The sequence below is a fragment of the Lepidochelys kempii genome, chromosome 2 (assembly GCF_965140265.1).
Source record: "Lepidochelys kempii isolate rLepKem1 chromosome 2, rLepKem1.hap2, whole genome shotgun sequence".
Lineage (NCBI taxonomy): Eukaryota > Metazoa > Chordata > Testudines > Cheloniidae > Lepidochelys > Lepidochelys kempii.
In genome coordinates this window covers 249,018,946-249,039,949 of record NC_133257.1, presented here as the reverse complement: position 1 = coordinate 249,039,949, position 21,004 = coordinate 249,018,946, and the positions used below count along the sequence as shown (strand labels likewise).

Below are 21,004 nucleotides of genomic sequence, written 5' to 3'. Positions count from 1 at the left end.
TAGTAAGAGTCATGGACAGGTCACAAAAAGAAAAGGAGTACTTGTGGCACCTTGGAGACTAACAGGTCACAGGCAATAAAGAAAAATTCACAGAAGCCCATGACCTGTCCATGACTTTTACTAAAAATATGCGTGACAAAATGGGGAGCTGCAAGGTCACCATACTGCCCACACAGGCCCCGGCTTGGAGCTGCAGGATCCCCCCCCACACACACACCTACTGTGGCCAGAAGCTGTGGGGCACCCATGCTCCCAGCCATTGCAGGTGGTGGGGGGACCCGCAGCTCCCAGCTTCCGTGGGCTGTAGTCACACGGGTCTCCGGAAGTCACGGATTCCGTGACAAAGTCATAGCCTTACTTAACAGCAATTTTCCACCTCTCTAACTTCTATAAAATTGTCACTGTAATTTAGAAGGTTCAGAGCATTCATTTAATCTCCTATATGTGTATCTATTATGTTTAATATATGAAAACCTGTTGTGCTTTGAGCACCAAGCCAAGTGGAAATAAGCCTTTTGAAATACATTAAGTTCTTTGACAGGTGAGTGTGAAGACAATAGTCAACTTTTTTGAGCTGTTTACTACCAGCATTGCATTTCTGCAGTGTTGGATGTTGTTAAACTAGCAATAATTGCTTGTTCGTGGGTACTATTAATTGTAATGCAGTAGTTCCCAGCAGCACCAATTGAGATCAGAGCCCTGTTGTGATAGGTGCTATATTAATACCTAGTAAGAGATAGTCCTGTTGTATTAATTTGGATAGATTATGTGGTCTAAAAGTATTACACATGACCCAGTCCAACATTACACAGTATTAAACAAGGTTTGGCATTTGGTATACAGAGACCTCAGCCTGCTTAGTACCATGGCAAACACAGCAGTAAAATCCTTTTAGCATTTTATTAGAGAAACAGAAAAAGGAAAAACAGTTAAAGCATTTGAGATACAAAGTATTAAATAAGGTTTTCATTTTAACAACATCCCTTTTTCCCTTTCCCTTTAGCTGAAGAAAACCTCCCTTTGTTTAACAGTCTCTTAGATGGTATCGAAGATGGTAATAACTGTTCTTTTGAGGAAAAGAGAAGAAGTTAGTTGAGCAGGGATAGTGCTGTTGTTGTGGCTGTTATTAAAGTCCGATTGTGTTGTCTAAGAAGACAAGACAAACGGAGAAAAAAGAACAGCAAAGATAGAAAATGCAGCTTCTGTCTCTGATGCTGACTTGCACTTGCAATCTCACTGCTGGAAAAACACAGGCACAACAGATGGTCTTGTCAGCTACTCTGAGACCTGCCAAACTTGTACAAGCATCAGGCTGTTTAGGGCATTGCTTTTAGCTGATTCTCTAGTCACAGGCTTTGAGCAGTGTTGCAAAATATGTATTCTTGGGCAGCTAAGCTAGACTCTCATTAGACAAAAGGAAACAAGAGAAAGATAGTAAAGAGACAAAATAAGATAGGAAAGGAAAAGGACACATGGAGGAGGAGAAGAAACAACAAAGTTTCATATCCCAGGTGGTGATTGGGATTTAGCTGAAGGTGGTGGAAGTGGCAATTTCATCTGGGTCCCTCTCTCTGGCCTGGCTTGGTCAGGACATTTCTCAGGATTAAGAAGGTGACTTGTGGCCACAAGAGATGGTGGGGAGCTGTTGAGGCTCACTTCAGTAGCCATTTTTTCTCCTACTTTCTTTAAGAACCCCAAAAGGGAATGCTGGATGGAATAGCCCATCCCCACATTATTTTGTCCACCAATTAGGCCTAGTTTTCAACACATCCATTTTGGTTCACTGATTTCTGGTTCCACAATTCTCTTGTTTAACATGCATGATCTTAACAAATTTGTAGGCCCAATTATCACAACAGTCCCTGCTACATATAGTTTACATTGCAGTATGAACAGATAAGACAGACAGGATGGGAAGGGAAAGGGGGCACAGAGAGGTGAAGTAACTTGCCCAAGGTCACAGACCAGATGAGTGCTGGGTACACAGCCCATGCCTTGACTTTCAGTCCATACCCCTATCCGCTAGACAATGCTGCCTCTCCAAATTGCACTGGGGTTTTGAATATCTTCTCACAGAGTGACAGCAGCTCCTACATGTGGCTTTCAGTTCCTGCTGATATAATCTGGATGTCACTGTTGAGAACTATCATCTAATGGCAGTAGTGGCGATTTTATGACTTAGTCTGTCTACCACTGATGAGTACAACAGTATATGATTTTGGCATTTGCATATTATCATACTCTAACATGTGGCCTTAAAAGAGCTCCAGCCAACCAGACCAGTCTAAGGATGGAAGAAGAGACTGGACATTGGTAGATATGCCAAGCGTCATGCAAAAATATACAGTTTGATATGCTGGCTTTACCTGCAGGAATGCACCACCACAATAAGTTTGTTTCTTTGTGAGCTGTGACGAATTGTCAACTGAATTTGCCCTAATGGAGACTGTCCCAGCGTTGTTCCACTGTGAAAAGAAATAGAACATTACACGCTATATAAATGGCATATAAAAGAACAGATCAGTTGAATTATATATGCAGAATAGAATGGTGGTTGTGCTTTTCCACACTATCTTTAGTGAGAAGCATGAAGATCCTTTGAGAACTCCAAATACAGAAGAAAAATAAAAGGAAATTTAAACAGCACTGAGGACTATTTGCTGCAATCCTCATTAGTCTAATAGAAACAGTGTGGTTATTAAACATACTAGATTTCACGTTAAGTCCTTTAGCAGTCAACCCTGCTTTCACCTACTCAAAGACCAGACTCAACATAACTAACTGACTTTGTTACATTAATATTAGTAGGATCCCATGGAAAAGTGGGCTGCAATTCACTAGTCCATAATGAACTAATATTATATGGGCATTCTTTAAAGTGTGGTTATGGTGTGAAAGATAAATGTAAAAATGGTACCTTCTTATTTGACCTATCTGCTTATTGTAGGTCTTCTCATTTGCATTCTTGCTTACTTTATTGACAAAAATAATGATTTCATTCCTCTTTGCACTGCACAGCCAATATCGCTATGGAGCATAAGCTGGAATTTATTCTACCTTGTACATTAACAAATTTAACAACTAAATTCTAATTGCAGAATCTTTCTTTCTGGGGAGTTAGGAAGCAGAAAGACCAGAGACTGATTTTCAAACACCAAGCTGACTGCAGTCCTGGCAGTTAGAAAAATCAAAATGAGTAGGCTCTTCCCTTTTGGTAGTGGTACTGACAGTGCTTTACAAGAGCAACTTAAGTGTATTGTAATGAACAAGTATTTAACACTCTACTTTTCAAGTTGTCGCAGTCTCTGACGTAGCTCCTGTGTGGCGATGGGCAGCGATATGTCTGAGGCTATACTTGGAGTTGGTTCTTTGACTGAGAGGTGGCTGGGAGAATAGGTGACGTTGGAGGCAAGGAGACTGGAGGAGCTTCGGTTGAGATCTGTTGGCCACTGAGGACTGGCATTAGGAGGATGACTTTTTTCAGCTAGATCAGTCTTTTTATCACTCTCGGTCACTGGGGAAGCTGGAACAGGTTTGTGTGAATCAGCTGGTGGTGAAACAGGGACCTGAGGCTTAAAAGAAGCTTTTCTTGAGTCTTTGGAAACAGACGGCCTCTTTACTTGAGCTGAGTGCTGATGATCTGGAGACCGCTCTGGCTTTTCAAGAGACAGTACCTAGAGGCAGTAAAAACATTAGTGGTCTGCATGATCATACATATTTATTTCTACCAGATTTTTGGTAAGGTAACACATTTTTGGCATGCTTTTGTGCCTTCATTTAGCATTAGTCTAACTTTTATTCATGCTTGCTGTCATGGGAATACTTCCGCACTGCAAAGCCCAACACCTGGTTCTCTGTACGGAAATTGCATATTAAAATTAATGAACTATTAAAACTACTCACTATTTTCCCCACTCATCTGGCATTTTCATCCTCATTATTCCTTCCCACAATATGGCGACTGCTGGTGCAAGAATCGTCTATTGTGCAGCTCTTGCCATCTGGAAAGCCTTCAAGTAGCTTTCTGCCTCATCTCTTTTCAAATTTCATCTTACATCAGATTTTTTTTTCCTTCTTGTCCATATCCCTTAATTTCACTCTCTTTAGATGTGCATTTCATGTATTCATCAATGTACAGTATATTTGCTCCAGAATAGTCTAATTTATCCCCAATTTTTTATATTTAACTCTGCAAAGTATTTTGGGGATACAATCTGTGTAAGAGATACTACCCAAAATAAAGTTGGATTTGAATGTATTGCAGCCTACTGTTAGTTATGCAATGTGCGGGGACAGAGCTTCCAATTCATCAGGACTCAAAACAGGGAGATCACCAATGTCCAACACAATGCACATCTACCTAGCTGTCTGCAACTTTATTTTGAAGTCACTTTTCTATGCCATTGACAAGCTGAGGACAACTCAGCACTGGACTAATGTTACAGAATACGCTTTTTGTAATTCTCAGTCTACATCGTCATCAACGTTAATCTCCACCCTTCCACAACTAAGAACAGCACACAGTACAATATGTTGTCCTTCCCTTAAAGCCAGAAAATACAGGCTACATGCTATCTCAACTCAAACATATCCTCGGTAAAAACTAGTGCTGCCATATATAAAGTGTAAAAAAGCTGAAAATGGCTGAGAACTTTAAATACTGGGCTATTACAGACTGCAAATCCCAGTGATGATTCAACCCAGAGATATGTAAAACAAAAGCAGCTCTCGACATGGTTGTAGTTGTTTCCATCACTTCACACTGACTCAGACATTCTAGGTTTCAGACGGACACACAGAAAGTCCTGGAATCTTATTATATACATGAATTAAAAAAGACCCTTATAATACCCTGAGTGCCATCTTCATGTTTATGGTGCTGTTTGGACCAGAATTGTTAAGCTGGAACCGCTGATGCATAGTTAGATCTTCACTTGCCAGCAGTTGGCTCAAAGGAAGCTTGAAATTTCCCAAAGAACACTGATGTTGTTCATCCTTGACCTAGAGCAATACAGAAGATAACATGCTCAGCTTTATGAAAACACTCAGAAAAAGAAAATAAAGTTATAATTTTAATGACAAGTTTTCATCATCAGATATAGTTTGCCCTTAACCCAGATTTGGTGGATCCTATATTTATAGGTGTGTCACTGCGGCAGGAAATATCAAAGAACCTTATGTGTTCAATATCCATTCACTCTCATCTTTACCTTCATTAGAAAGAAAACAGTCTAGCCTGAGCACTGATGCAAATAAGACAGAAGACCAATGATAATAGTTGTGTCCAGTTGGGCTGAAGACTAAATTTATAAAGCTAGAGTTTTCTGACAGTCAACTATATCAGACAAAAGTGAACTCAACAGTTAAGGAACAGCATTAACTCAACATTCCCCATCTTCTCTAGATCCCTGCAGCTGTCCACATGAGGCCTCAAAAGCATGAAGGGGTTTAATAGTTGGCCAAAGTAGGGAAGATCTCATGGAGAGAGCAACATGAAGGACCTGGGCATGATAAATAGAATAATATTGCTTCTGTAAATTAGTGTGTTATTGAAAGAGCTGCTTGTCACAGGATGATTAATTTAGTACATAAAAATGTGAGACATCACATTTGGTATATAGTTGGCAAGGGGAGGTTAGGTATAATTATTTTTTCTCCCTTTAACAAGCAAGCTCTCACAAAAGGTCATCTTTATGCTAGTTCTTAAATATTGTTAAAGTTTAAATTGTAGCGTTTGTTACAATATCTCCATGATGTCTGGCTCGTTAAGAGCTTGTGAACTATGGCTGCTAATCTGCAATGCTTTAGCAAAAAAGAATACATGAGGACAAAGAGATACCACACCTCAACTTCAAGGTCCTGCCGTTTGGGATTGTGAATGAAGAAAGTGAAGTGTTCCTCCCATACAGGTTCATTGGTCTTATAGCGAATCTGAAGGGGAAAAAAACCACGTTACATGTGGAGCATTTCTCTCAAACAAAGCTGGTGTTGATGATGTCCTCTGTTTATACAACAATCATGTTATGAACTTGATCTACCCATAGGGGTGGCAAATGGGGTTAGCTCAAAGCACATATAGTTCAGTATATGTGCATATAGTCTATTTAATAAAACTTATTCTTAGGGCTTCTCTTTTTTGGGGTTTGTTAAATTTTTTAAAATATTTTTGGTTTTTAGGTAGATGTCCAAAAATCGGGGAGGAGGGTGTTGAGGCTTGTATATACTTTGTATATGCTGTATTGAGTTATGTATAAAGTTATGTATAATTATGCATATTATGTAAATGTAGAAACGTTACTCATTAGAGTAGTACATACTGTAATGACTAATCTCTTTATAATGTTCCTAGTGCACGTTAATGTAGTGCTGTTTCAAACAGCATTAAAGTGCACTAGGGAACCTTTAGTGCGCATCAGCAGGGTCTACAAAGACCAATTAATGAGCAACACATTACTGCATTTTAAAAATCACACCCCTGAAGTTTGCATTACTGCTCAGTGTAGACAAGCCCTTATATACAATTAACATTTCTGGTGTTTTTCGACTCAACATTGGATTTTTATTTATTTACTTATTATTGGGGATGTTTTATCCGTGTATATCACTTAAGACCTAAAATCAGAAGCCCTACTTATTTTGTAAGTTACATGGACTGAGAGTTCCACATTATTTCAATGTACTATATTGTGCAAAGTGTAATTCCAGTTGATGAACCTCCACCCTAGGTGGTGTTGGTCTGTGAACAAAGTAACTTCACCATAAGGTTCCAACTTATCTTCAGACTGGTGATTGTTCTTTCCCAGTCTTCCTCAGTGTCAGTGGGTGCACCAAGACTGGATGACACAACAAAACCGAATATCACTACTTCCAGTGACTGGTGAAAACTGCCATGTCATTTCCAGAAAGCAGCATTTTTTTGGAAAGACATTAAAAAGGGCTGTTATGTGGAGTTCAGGTTAACAATGTACCCATGATCTGTTTGTTAATATTCTCCTCCAGTTCTGAAATCAGTATCTATATGAATGTTGCATGTACAACATGCTGTCGGTCTTCTGATAAAATTTTCAATAAGATATGTGAACATCGATATAAAAAGGCAACCACCACTGGTAATGTGATCTCCAGTTTGGCCCATTGCATCTTTTGCTTAAAAATAGTCAGTTCGTTGTATTTATCTCACTGCTGTGTTGCTAATATTTGTCATTAATTTATTTGTTTTTATTTAAAGAAATTTTAGCGCTTGGTCAATATTTGCGGAGACTGAAGTCCTATTTATCTATAGAACTAGTTTAGCACATCTTTACAATGCAAGCTTCTATACTTAGTTTTACCAATGTGCTCTAACCCCAACCTGGAGAGAACACTGTTAGTGACAAGAGAAGGTTACTCACCCTGTGCAGTAACTGAAGTTCTTCAAGATGTGTGATCCTGTGCGTGCTCCAGTTCAGGTGTTGGTGCGTCCCTGCGTCATTGATAGGAGAATTTCAGCAGCAGTGCCCTTCCGGGTATTGTGCTGTCCCCGTCTTTCGGCATCATTGACACCTTATCCAGCACGCATGACCTGACCCCTCACAGTTTCTTCTCTACCATAGAGTCCATAAATTGAACTCCGAAGTAGAAGGGCGGAAGGTGGGCAGTGGAGCACCCACAGGGACACACATCTCCAAGAACCTCAGTTACTGCACAGGGTGAGTAACCTTCTATTCTTTTCTGAGTGCTGTCCCTATGGGTGTTCCACTTCAGAGGACTGTAGAACAGTGCCTCACATTGAATAGAAGGGGCTTCGGAGTTGTCTGCATAATTGAAGAAAGCACTGTTAGACCTAGAAGTGTCACTGAGCCTGTGCTCTGGGCGATTGTGTAGTGTTTTATGAACCTATGTTCAGAGGCCCAGATGGCAGATCTACATATGTCTATGAGTGGTATATTGTTCAAAAAGGCTACTGAGGTTGCTATAGATCCGGTAGAATGAGGTCTGATCCCCGATAGGAGTTGTAAGTTGTTTTGCTGGTAACAGAGGTGAATGCACCCTGAGATCCATTTTGATAGCCTTTCTGGCAGATCCTTTAGAACATTCCATGATGGAAAGGAAAAGCCTTGGAGATGTTCTGAAAGGCTTAGTTCTGTCAAAGTAGAACGCTAGTGCGCGTCTGATGTCTAGAGTATGTAGTAGAGCGTTTTCTGCACTCTCATGAGATTTGGGAAAGAAAGCAGGGAAATGGATTGGATGGTTTATGTGGAAAGAGGATAATATTTTGGATGTGTCCAGCAGAACAGTGGGGTGGGCGGAGGTATTGTTTCATATTCTCTGTGTGTATATAAAGTCTGCTGCAGTTTCCACGGTATGCATCCGATGAAGTGAGCTGTAGCTCACGAAAGCTCATGCTCAAATAAACTGGTTAGTCTCTAAGGTGCCAAAAGTACTCCTTTTCTTCATGTCCTTATTGAATATGGTATACAGCGGACAAGCCACAAGAACCCCATATCTCACAGACATGACAGGCCGATGTAATAGCGACTAAGAATGCTATGTTCATTGATAGGTGTGTCAGTGAACATGTTGGTAAGGGTTCAAATGGAGACCCGCTGAGGCATCATAATATCAGATTCAAGTCCCAAGGTGGTGTGGGAGCGCATACTTTAGGGTAAACATTCTGAATGCCCATAAGGAAGCATTTGGTGATTGGATGTGCAAATAGTGATGCCTTGTCAATCTTATGATGCTGCAAGATGTACTTTGATCGAGCTAATAGATAACCCCGAGGGTTTTAGCTCCACGATATAGACCAGTATCAAGGGGAGAGATGTGGTAATTGTTGTAACATATTTGCCCTGACCCCACCATATGGAAAATCTCTTCCACTTCTGAAGGTAAGTCTTGCAGGTAAGTTACTGTTTAGTAACACATGCTTAACCTGTTCTGAGCAGGCTAATTCATCATGATCGAACCATGTAGGAGCCTTGTCTTCAGCTGAAGTCTCTCCAGGTTTTGGTGGTGAACCTGTCCAGTGTCTTGTGAGACAACTGCATCTGAAGTGGTAGAGTGCATGATGCACATACTGCCATCTGCAGCAGGTAAGAGTACCAAGTCTGTCTTGGTCATGTTGGGGCTAAAAGTATGACCTTTTAGTACATATTTAGTACATGGTACATATTTTGAGTATCACCCTTGATAGACCTATCAGTGGAAATGTGTAAAGAAGTGGTGCTTCCCATTTGAGGAGGAAGACCATCACCTAGCAATCAGGGTCCCAGACAGGCTCTTGAGCAGAATTGTGGGCATTTGAAATTTTGTGATGTCACAAAGAGGTTGATGGATGGGTGGCCCCAAAGTTGAAATATATTTTGGAGGACTACTTTGTTCAGTTCCCATTCATCATCGTGGGAGAATTCTCTGCTCAATATGGCTGCTATAGTGTTCTGACAGCCTGGAAGGTAGGAGGCTGGGATGCTGATATTGTGTTGAATGCACCTATTCCACAGTTTCATGGCCTCGATTCATAGGTACTGGGGAGCCTGCTGCAATGCCTTCTGTAGGTAGCCCAGGGGTCCCAGTGAGGCCATTACATGAGGAATGGCATGGTTGGGCCATCCATGTGTGCCCATACCATGGCTGCATGTCCTGCCTATATTGAGGCCTCAATCTTAGGGTATGTCTATACTACCCGCTGGATCGGCAGGCAGCAATCGATCCAGCGGGGGTTGATTTATCGCATCTAGTCTAGATGAGATAAATCAACCCCAAAGCGCTCTCCCGTCAACTCTGCTATTCCACCAGGGCGAGAGGCACAGGCGGAGTCGACAGGGCTACGGAGTTGACTGCAGTGAGTAGATCTAAGTACGTCAACTTCAGCTATGTTATTCATGTAGCTGAAGTTGCATAACTTAGATTGTTCCAGTCCCCAATGTAGACCAGGCCTTAGAGGTCCAGAGGTTGGCGTTTGTCGTTTGTGAGGAATGTTGCCAAGAAAAACACACCCTCTTCCTCATTATCTTCCTCCTCACTGGAGAATGGAGGTGCTATTGGTGATATAGGCTATTCTGGTACTGTGCGCACCAGCGAGCTGTCAGTGCCAAAAAGTGGTGATTCTGGCATGGAGGATACTAACATGTCCTTCTGATGGAGAAGGTGACGCAGTACTGGTGGTTTTGGCGCCGAAGTGGTTGATGCTGGTGGATTCAGCAGTGCAGTCGACAGTGCTGATGGATTTGGCGGCAATTTGGTCAGTGCCGATGGCATCACTATTGTCGCGGTGCTTGAAGCTGATGGGGCAGATGATGGTGGCATAGCCCGTGTTGGCAGTTTCGTCTCCTTAAGTGGTGTTGCTGCTGCTGCTACGGAGGATATAGGCTTACTCCTGCCTCTTGTCTCCATGCCTGGGTACTGGCGATTAGCAGAGACCACAGTGCAGGTGGTGCTGGAGGATCCCGGTGCCTGATAGGTGTTTACCTGCGGTGTGTTCAGTACTGAGGAGAGGGATCTGGCTGGATACTGCTTATTTTTGATAGGCTCTCTCGGAGGAGAAGTTGTTGCTCGTTTCCACATTGATTTTTTAGAGGAGTGAGTCTTCCTCTGAGCAAAAGGTGAGGTCTCCAGGGATCTTTGTCCGGAGAGGGTCTGCTGCCCAGGGTCGGGGGCCAGGCGCAAAGATGACCCCATAAAGATGAGTTTGAGGCGCATATCCCTGTCCCTCCTAGCTTGAGCCTTCAGTGAGTGCATTTCTGAGGGATATGTGACTCACCCACGTAGCGGAAGCTGCATAAGTGTTCGTCTGATATGGGCATGGCATCCCGGCATGACAGACAGCGCTTAAATCCTGGTAAACGAGGCATAACTGAAAAAGTGACGGTTTGTTCCAGGTATAGACACTAAAACAGTCTATGAAAAAGAAAACATTTTTTTTAAACTGAAGCAGAAGAGAAGAAAGGAGGAAAGTAACTGACTATTAACTATTTTAACACTAAAACAAGCTAATGTTGTGACACTGCTGGGAGCTCCGTCTCTGCCTGAAGACAGTTGAGAAGGAACTGAGGGATTCAGGTCGTGTGTGCTTGATGAGGTGCCAATGGTGCCATGAGACGGGAACAGTGCATATGTGACCCAGATGGCACTGCTGTTGGAATTCTCTAATCAACAGCGCAGGGACGCACCAACACCTAAAGTGGAGCACCCAGAGGGACATCACTTGAAAAAGAACAGGTAGTTCTGATGATTATTATTTATTTATATTACCACAGCGCTGAGGAGCCCTAGTCATGGACTAGGACTCCACTGTATTAGGTGCTGTACAAACACAGACCAAAAAGGCAATCTCTGCGACAAAGAGATTATAACCTATGTTCATGCTCATTCAGTCTTTGGCCTCTCTCTGAGATGCCAGTAAGGATGCTAATTAGTGCCAATTGTGGGGGTGGTTTTTGGTTAGTTGGATAACTGGACATTAGACTGAGTCCACCAGCTCATTTCAGATAGATAAGACTTGAAATTGATTTTTGGTTACAACTTGCACTAGGGGCTAAAGGCTTGGTAGTCCACTGCCAAGCACATATAGTTAAGGACCCAAATGTCTCTGAAAGAGCTAAGTGTTGAGGACAGTAGCTTACCTTACTTTCCTGTGCCTTGTGTCCAACTGACAATAAGACAAGAGGGTTGGGGTTGCTGTTTATCTTCTTTCCTGACTGATAAAGAGAAGAAAGTGTAAACTTCATCTTAAGAAAATGCTATTACATTTCCCTCTACTTCAATTTCACTCCAGTATTTAATACCCCTCAGTCTTTGAACCCAATCTGTTTTTTTAAATATAAAAATTGTATGCACTCTGCCATAAGCATTTTTACTATCCTCAGTATTTAACAGAAAGCATGATCTGCACACATTTACATGGTTGGTGGCTTCTTAGCTGCTTAACATACAGCAACAATACAGACTCACCCATCCATAGTAGACTAGTTTAAGAACAGTGCTACAAGCAAGTTGGGGTTTCAGAGTCCTTCCAACTGTTGTTCTCTCGCTACCCTTTGAATGAAACTGTTTGGAAAAGGGCAACCTCCCAACCTTGTAATGAGCATTACAACTGACAGAGTGTCATCAGAACAACAAAATGAACGTTGCGGTTTGCATGCTGATGGAAGATATGGAGAAAGTGCCAACTCAGGAAGCTTACTTTATGTACAATGCTATTGTATAATTAAACTGGATTTAACACCAGGTCATCAACATTTCTCCTTTTTGGGTGGGAAGAATGAAGGTGCACTGTAATGTACCCGATAGGTATTTCTATAGTTTACCAAATACTCTTTATTAGAGAATCATTCAACTCCCATCTCTGAGCCTAGCTCACAGCTGCATAGTATTAGCTCAAACTGTAAAAATAAACATTAATTTAGAATCAAACTATATAAAATAGAAATATTTCTAACCATGTATTTCCATAACACATTTTAGATTGGCCTATCAAATAAAAATTTAAGCCAGAGAGAAAAGTTAGACATAAAAGATAATCATCTCAAGAGGTTGTTAATGCAATTTAAGAAAACAGTATACAAGGTTAATTTATTTTAGATTTTACCCAAAAGAGATTAATGAGATTAGACATAAATTAAACAGAAAAGTTAGTTGAACCCTACTTAAAACATGCAAGGTCACAAAAATGTACTTTATGATTGAATCACTACTCTTGTTTTGAACTTAAGTATTAAGAATCAGTTCATGTCTCATATTAATCTTCTACGTCTCATACTTCCTATGATATGACATGATTCTTATCAGATACATTTTGCTTATTGTCAGAATTTCCTTTAAAGCACAATGTTAAAGGAGTATTCCTTTCATGGACAATGCTCAATTTCTGTTTTTAAACTTTAAATATTTAGTCCCACCCAAAATAGTTGGAATGTAAGTGTTCAGGGAATACAATGAAAACAAGATTAAAATCCATCAACATAGTTAAAGAATGCTATCTGCAGACTTAAATAAGGAAGATTTATTTTGATTTTTTTTTTTGTTTCACAAAATGTTGCCTACAAATGTATTTTCTTTGTAGAAAGATGTAAACAACAATAGCGGCATTAGCAAAAATTCTTATAACTAATACTGACTATACAGTGGCTTTACGTAATCATTTTAGTCCTAATGAAATAAATGATATTGTGGGCATGCGTGCGCACCACCCTCCCACTTGCCTCCATAATAGATATCTTTGGCAGGTTGAATTTACTGTTCACAGGAATGTCAGCATCTAAACTTGCAAACTGCTATTTCAACAAGTTTTTCCAATTTCCACCTTATATTCATGCTGTTCTCAAATTATTCTCTAAATCTAATCTCTGGACTTTACATGCAATATGTCTGGACATAATATAATCTATGTGTGTTTATGTATTTATGACCCAAAGAATTTTTATAAAAATCAAATCAAGGAAAAGAACATTTTAAATGCATTATTTTTTAAACTTTCTTTCATGTAAGAAACAAATAAAATATAATGCAAGACAAGGATACATTCAGAATGTATTTAAAGTGTATTGACACGACATTAATTCAAAATTGACATGCAACTCCTCAATAGAGAAAATTAGTATTTAAAGTTCTCTATTTTTTAGAGCAGTCACTAAAGCAGAGATTCTTAAAGATTTCAGAAATTAACAATAGAGAGACTGTACTTTTCATATCATAGTGTCAATGAACACAGTTTTTAAGAACTTGTATATATAAGTCTTATAATGAGGTGGAGCTCAGTTTCTGATACATCTCCTTAAGGCTTTGATTCTCCAATCAGAATACTCATATGCTTACAGTTAAGCAAGTACTTTGTTGGGTTGGGACAAGAGTGCTCAACATCTTGCAGGACTGAGCCCTGAATGGAAACTGATAGCTTCTAGGGAAAACATCCAACTGAAAACGTACCTTAGAAATCCAACAGGACTAAAATATTGTGTTTATTACCTATTTCTGAATGAGTAACCAAGTCTTATTCGGCGTGTGGGAGGTGTCAGCTTTGTTGATGAAGTATTACTTTAAATCAGAATTCTAAAGCCAACTATGCATCATTTAGTTGATTTAGAGCCAAATTCTCACAGACCAAAATACTCTGTTTATGTCTTGACCATGTCATTTACTTCTTGGTGCTAGGAATTAAATATTCTGGCATTAAATGCATTGCTGACAATAGAACTTCCATCCACTTTTGGCAGAGACATGTTGCAGACATTTGTGCGTTTTCAATTAACTTTGTGACCTTAAATGGAAAACTGTATTAGTTTTACCTTTAGGGCTTTCTGAACAGCAGCCTTCTTCAAGCCATCAGGGTTAAAGTTTAATGGATTATTCTTTTAAGTCAGAAGAGAATATATGAAGGGTTAATAAGTTGTGCAATGAAGCGATTACACTAGGTTAATTAATTAATGACATGACACAAATAAAAAAAATTCCCCCCAAAACAATGAAGCAAGAATAACCAAGTAGAAGTTACTTCAAAATAGCTCAATAAAGTCTTTTGTTCTTCTCTCCTCTTCTACTACAAGTAGTCTGCTTTTAAAATACACTCATTTTCTTTCTATCCTTTTATATTCTCCTGTATCATTTCTGTTAATATGCAAAAAGGCACCCAGGTTTACTAAAAGGATTATATGAGGTGCTGCTTTTCCCAAAAGCTCTTTTATACATTGCTCTTTCCTATTATGGGAAAATATGTTTTTTGAAATACCACAACACAGAAGCTGACACAAAGAAAGATAAATCAAATGGGGATGCGAGAGAGAGTGCTTTTATGGGAAAATAAATATATAATTATTCCAAATATTAATAAGGCTTAGTTCATTGTAAATGTAAGCATTTTCATCTTCTTTTCTTGTTCTTCTTTTTCTTTGCCAATAGACCAATGCAAATATCTTACATGCTACTGGGAATGCAACATATTTTACTAGTTTGAACTGAGGATGTGCAAATCTATCAGCAATAGAAATCTGAGCAGATTTAAGGAATGACAATTCAGCCCTCTGACCATTTTCCACGAACTAAACAAGGTTTCTCATTTTACTTCATTAATAGTCATATTATCCTTGAAGTAATGCAAGCAAACTGTAAAACATAAAGGGAAATTTGCATTGCCACCAACTCAGGAGGGGGTAATTTTAGGAATTAAGTAAAGGGTTTTTAAATAAAGGAAACAAAAGCCTTCCAAGGTTTTGTACCATCCTATTCCTATTTTGTACCTATCCTATTCAAGCACAATATCCCACTGATTGCAATGGGGAGTTCTGCTTAAAAAGCTGGGGCATGTGGCAGCCCAGGAATTAGCACTAGCAGCTTTTCAAACATGCCACACTTAAGACAGGACGCAATGCTACCAGTAATTTGCCAAGGGAAAATCCGTCTAAAATTCAAATGCACTGCTGACTAAAATTAAGTGTCAGTTCTTTCTGAAAAGAAGAAAAAACAAATTCTTTAATATTCTTGTTGTGAAGTCATTGGCCATATCCTGGCTTAGGAGAGCATGTACTATAGTATTCCTGGCATTGAGTTTAGATGTTTGTGTTTCAGTATGAATAGAAATGATCAAGGAAATGACCAGAGATCAATAAATCATGATAAAAAGAAAAAAAGAATTGTGGTACTCTATAAAGACAAGATACTATATTCTTACTTAGTGGGATGATATTAAAGAATATCCAACTGTTTATGTGTAGATGTACTTCTCTGAAAATATTATACTTCATAGATCCTCAATTCTGACTTTTGGACACATCTGTTGTTTTTAGCAGCTCATGTAACTTGGCTTTCAGTGAAACAGTGAATATTTTCCTCTCCAACACTGTTCTGGGCAACAATGTAACAACTTTCTCATACATAGCTACACTGTAAATTATAAAGAGTGTGTGAGACAGAGAGGACTACTAATTGAGATGCCAACCTTGATCTGAGACTTGTAGGGATGTTTATGAAAAAAATTAGGGAGGCATTTGGGTGCTTGGACATCTCTCTCCCGCTCCCCTCCCTGCAGAAACTGGGACATCTCTCTCCTCCCTTCCTCTCTCCTCAGAGAAACCAGGACCTCTCTCCCTCCTCTTCCCTCTGGCAAAGGAGAGTGGACAAAGGACCCAGGCTTACCCCTGTTACGCCCTGACCTCCATCCCAAAACAGGGAGAAGGGAGGATTGGCCCTAGGAAAGCTGCAGTCCTGTGCCACCAAGGGCCCTTAACTACCTTGGCCAGTCCTGGGCCTGGACCTCCTTCCCAGGTTGGTCCTTCCTCCTCTTCCACCTTCTCTATTACATTCCCTCTCTTTTTAATCACTTCCTCCTCCACTAAAGACTATGCAGTGAGGGTTCATGGCAATCATCAGTGGTGCTTGGGGCACTGGATTCACTGCCCAAGCCACAGGCTGTGTGCTGAGCTCTAATTGACCCTCATGGACCCTGCTGGCATACTCTAGGTACCTAGAACATGTTAACGTAGTCCAGCAGGGTCCACACAGGGCAGTGAAGAGTGCAATATGCAGCCTGTGGCTTGGGTGGTGAATCCACCCATTCCAAATCACTATGACTTGCCTACTATCAGACCCTCACTGTGTAGTCTCCCTCACCCTAGCTGGAGGTCAACTAATGCCTTGAAGCATAACGACTAATTACTTCTGTATCTCATAAATCCTTCCTGTGGTCTCAAGTGTGGTTCCAGAAACTTCTGAAGCTCTGAGAGCATCCTTTGGTGATCTATGGAAAATACTGACCTTGGCAACAGTTGTATTGAACTCGGGGTGTGACCTGTACAAGACCTGTACAAAATCAAAATCCAAAGGCAGACACATTTGCAACCCAGTACTCTGAGCGAAAAAGGACACTGCATGTCAATACTAATGAAAATTTTACCCACTAAGTGACTTATAAGCTGAGTCCCATTTTTGTAAGTGTCTTGGGCACCTAAGGCACTTTTGAAAAGGGATTTAGGCTCGTTAGTCACCTAGCTGCTTTTGTAGATTTTATCCAGTGACTAAAAGGGAGATATACCTGGAAGAGATGTCCTATGTGAAGTCACACACTAAAATCTAAAAAGAAGCAACAAAAATAGAAGCTTTCGACCAAAATTTAACATTAATATTTCCTTTACATCTTGTTTTCAGGTAGTAGAATAATTTTTATTGAAGAAAACACCAATTACCTTGAAATTTTAGTACCAAGAAAATATACTATAGTATATGTTTTTATGCTTAGGCCTTTTTATTTGTAAATTTAGATATTTAATTGTATTATAGATTTTATTAGATGAAGTGTAAATATTTATGTACAGTTCATATGATTTGGTATTTGAACCTTAAACAGAAGGATATTAATTGAAAGGACCAGGCAAACAGCTGTCTTTTGGTCCATCACCATTGTGTTTGGCTTAGATCAAATAAGAGACGACCAGCAATACTTTAATCTGCACATCCTCCTAGGCTTATTCAGCTCTCTCTGGCTCAGGAACTCTGAACCTGAATACACACATGGCTTCCAATCTCTAGTTGTTTATAGCAGTGTGTGTATTTAAAGAGTGTGTGTAGTGTAGCTATAGCCGTGTCCATCCCAGAATATTAGAGAGACAAAGTGGGTGAGTAATATCTTTTATTGGACCAACTTCTTTTGATCTTCTTCAAAAGAAGTTGATCCAATAAAAGATATTACCTCACCCACCTTGTCCGTTTAAAGATTCTGTTAAAATACAAGACTATTCAAATGCAAAGGCAGCCATCAGTTTTCCGTGAACCCTACAGCGTTCAATGCAATCACAAAGTACTTCTGTCTATACTGTCACCTATGTCAGTATAAGTTATCTCACTCAGGGGTGTGACTAAGCCACCCCTCTGAAGGACATAAGTTACACTAACCTAAGCGCCGGTGTGGACAGCTCTATGTCAATGGGAGAGCTTCTCCTGCCGACATAGCTGCCGTCGCTTGTTGAGGGTGGATTAATTAAGTCAATGGGAGAGCCCTCTCCTGTTGATTTAGAGTGGCTCCACTAAAGAGCTTACAATGGCACAGCTGCATCGGTGCAGTTGTGCTGCTATAAGCGCTCTAATGTAGCCATAGCCTTAGGTAGTGACGGTCCCCACTAAATGGGGCCATTGCTGGCTAACAAAGACTATTTGAAATAGAGAAAAGGAATTGGAATTGGCATAACAAAAAACATAATGGTGTGAAATAGAATTTACAATCGTCTTTGGAGTTTGGGGAGCACAAAGAGCTACAAAGAACTTTTTATCAAAACCTGAACCAGGTGAGGGGAGATTGCAAGTTCTCATAAATACTGCTATATCTCATTTTAAGACTGTGACAAAGGAGGTTGGCTGTGGATGGTTTATCATCGTTTCATTTCTCTGGTACTAAAAGTCAACATTTCGTTCACAGTATGCTGATACAGTATGTATTTTATTACTCCATGAATCTAACAATCTAAGTAAAAGCTCTTACTAGTTAATAACCTACACATCTTGGATTTCTTATCATAGAACATAATTTACTTACCAGATATGTTATAATAATAAATGAAATTTTAAATGTCTAAAATGCAATAAAAAGGTCGCACAAAAACAAACGCACACTGGTTGAAACCATGCAGCAAAACAAATTGCATGCTCTGTCATTCCACTATAGAGTCAGTGGCTTTAGTAGAACTAATCCACACTCTGGCAAGTAAACAAAATAAACATATATATAACACCAGAGAACTCACAAATAGTGCTCTATAGAGTGAGGTAGTGTTTTCACAAAAGACTAGTCCCGATGCTCTCCTTTCTTTTAAGTATCCACACCCAAAGTTTCCCTCGTAGATACTCTTAGGAAGATGGAAATGGAAGGAGAAAGAGAGTGATGGGATTGTGGCAGAATGAATGCACAAGCAGCTTTACTATATAGGAAAGTTAAGGAAAACAGTCAAAAGATTCCAGAATAACTGCAAGATGTAACATATAAGTAAATGTTTCCCATCATATATTTTTTCATCAAGTAATTCCACTTCTTTAGCACTGCAAGGCAGGTGTTTTCAAAGTTATTTGTGTATTTAAACTATATCAATACATTGTACTCGTACAGTACAGTAACCATGAGAGGATCCCTCAGTGATCTTCAAACATTCTCCTGGCTTACCCTGGATATTCCACATTTATGTTTTAACATGACAAGTCCTACTAAGTACGTGAAGAATGACAAGCCCTCTTCTATGCCATTTCCAGTGTAAGATAGAACACATCTAACATCAGTCTTTGTGGAGTCTGAAAAGTTTAAGATCTTTTTCCTCAAATGCAATGCTTTGTAATTCACAACGGGAAGGCAATACCATTAACAAGCCATCTTTGAACGCAAAAGCGACATTTCTTTATAGAGATAGCTATGGCTAGGGATTGAAAAAAATATTGTTAATGGAAAGCCTTCTGACTAAAACTAAATGCCTCTGACTGGGATTACCTACAAAAACATGTGGGTCTAACACCAATGCCTTAGATCTGAAATGTACTACTGATCAAGGATGGTATAAGTAAACTTTCCTTGTTCTGCATCACTAATAGCTGTCAATGCTGAAGAGATTCAGTTTCCAACTAACAATTACACAAAATTATTCCATTGAAAAATATTTGCACATTGAGAAGAGTCGGACGCCTTTCATGTTTTGTCTTGTAAATATTATTTCATACCAGAATTAGGGTGGACACATAGAAGACAATTTGCCACCTTTGGACAATTCCAGAGCAGAAAGACACTCTTGTTCTTTGCCTCTTCCTCATATAAGAAATATTCCTGCTAGAACTTTCAAGATTGTTATTATAGCAGAATAATTTGGCATCTATAACAATCTTTTCAGTCTCTCTTTAATGGAGGTCTTTCCATATCACTAATAATATTTTTCACCCATCTGTGAATTTTTTCAATTTTTGTTGTATCATTTTTGCGATAGGGTATCCAGGACTGAACATAGCACTGTAAAGGAGAGCGTACCATTGATTTATATAATGGCATTTTTAATATTTTCAATTCTATTTTCTATTCCACTCCTTATGATCCTAAAATTTTGTTTGCTTTTTTGGCAACACTGCAGAACAAGCTGAGGTTATCGCTGAACTGTTGGCAGCAACACTCAGGTCTTTTTCCTGAGTGGATAGCACTCCTCAAACTGCAATGCAGAAAGGGCAGTCATATGCTCTGGACAGGCAGTATATAGACAGTATCAGCCAGGGCCTATTTTCCTCATTAATGGAGTTAACTAAAGAGAAGGCAATCATGTTTGTACTTGGGACAAAAATTCACATTATTCTAGTACTGAGGAATCAGTGTTCCCTATCAGATTATGCCTTGAGGTTTTACTACCATATAAAGATGAATGCTACAAACTCCTACACTCTGAGCTAAAAATATTGTCTCAAAAAGCAGGCAAATCTCAAATTTATTCTGAGACATAATTTTTTTTAAAGACTCAAATTCTAATATGACCTTTTTGAGGGAAATAAGACTAAATTAGATGAAGCTATTGGATGTTTACAGGAAGCAGGAATATGAAGAAGTCAGAGTCAGAGTTGAGGCAGATTCCCCAACAAGTGCCTGGCTACCTGCTGGGGAAGCTGCACTAGTATGGAGAAGCAGAGCTTTAAGGAAAGGGGAAATAGAGAAGTAACAGATTTTGTTGTGTTTTACAATATTTTCTATACATACACACACTCAAAACTTGGCTCTAATTTGAGTAAAACCCAGTAGTTGAATAATTATTCACAATAGACAGTAGGGTACTATTTCTCAAAGACAAAAGTAGATGGTAGACAAATACTTTCCTAAGTGCTGGAGTACTATACAATAAAATTAAACTATATAGACAGATTCCAGAGACTTCCTGTTGAGTAACGGGTAAATTCTATGTGGATTTATGCCCCATTCATTTCTAATGAAGTAACAAGGTAGCCTCAGGGTGCAAATCCACACATGAAGTTTCCCTTTATAGTTTATACAAACTATCAACACAATTTCCAACCAATTGTTACTTTATAA

General features: G+C 39.5%; 1 protein-coding gene across 4 annotated transcripts in view; it reads right to left on the bottom strand.

The window, feature by feature from the left end:
• ESYT2 (extended synaptotagmin 2) overlaps positions 1-21,004 on the bottom strand; it is a 130,286-nt gene that overhangs the window by 8,062 nt on the left and 101,220 nt on the right. For 2 of the 4 annotated variants that reach the window (XM_073334532.1, XM_073334535.1), the window contains 7 exons: positions 18,705-18,806; positions 14,265-14,327; positions 11,604-11,678; positions 5,845-5,931; positions 4,852-5,001; positions 3,286-3,674; positions 2,367-2,465 (listed from right to left, as the gene is read on the bottom strand). In XM_073334532.1, coding sequence (XP_073190633.1) covers positions 2,367-2,465; positions 3,286-3,674; positions 4,852-5,001; positions 5,845-5,931; positions 11,604-11,678; positions 14,265-14,327; positions 18,705-18,806 — 965 coding nt within the window. The remainder of the gene's footprint in view (positions 1-2,366; positions 2,466-3,285; positions 3,675-4,851; positions 5,002-5,844; positions 5,932-11,603; positions 11,679-14,264; positions 14,328-18,704; positions 18,807-21,004) is intronic. The other 2 variants (XM_073334533.1, XM_073334534.1) reach the window with 2 other exon arrangements.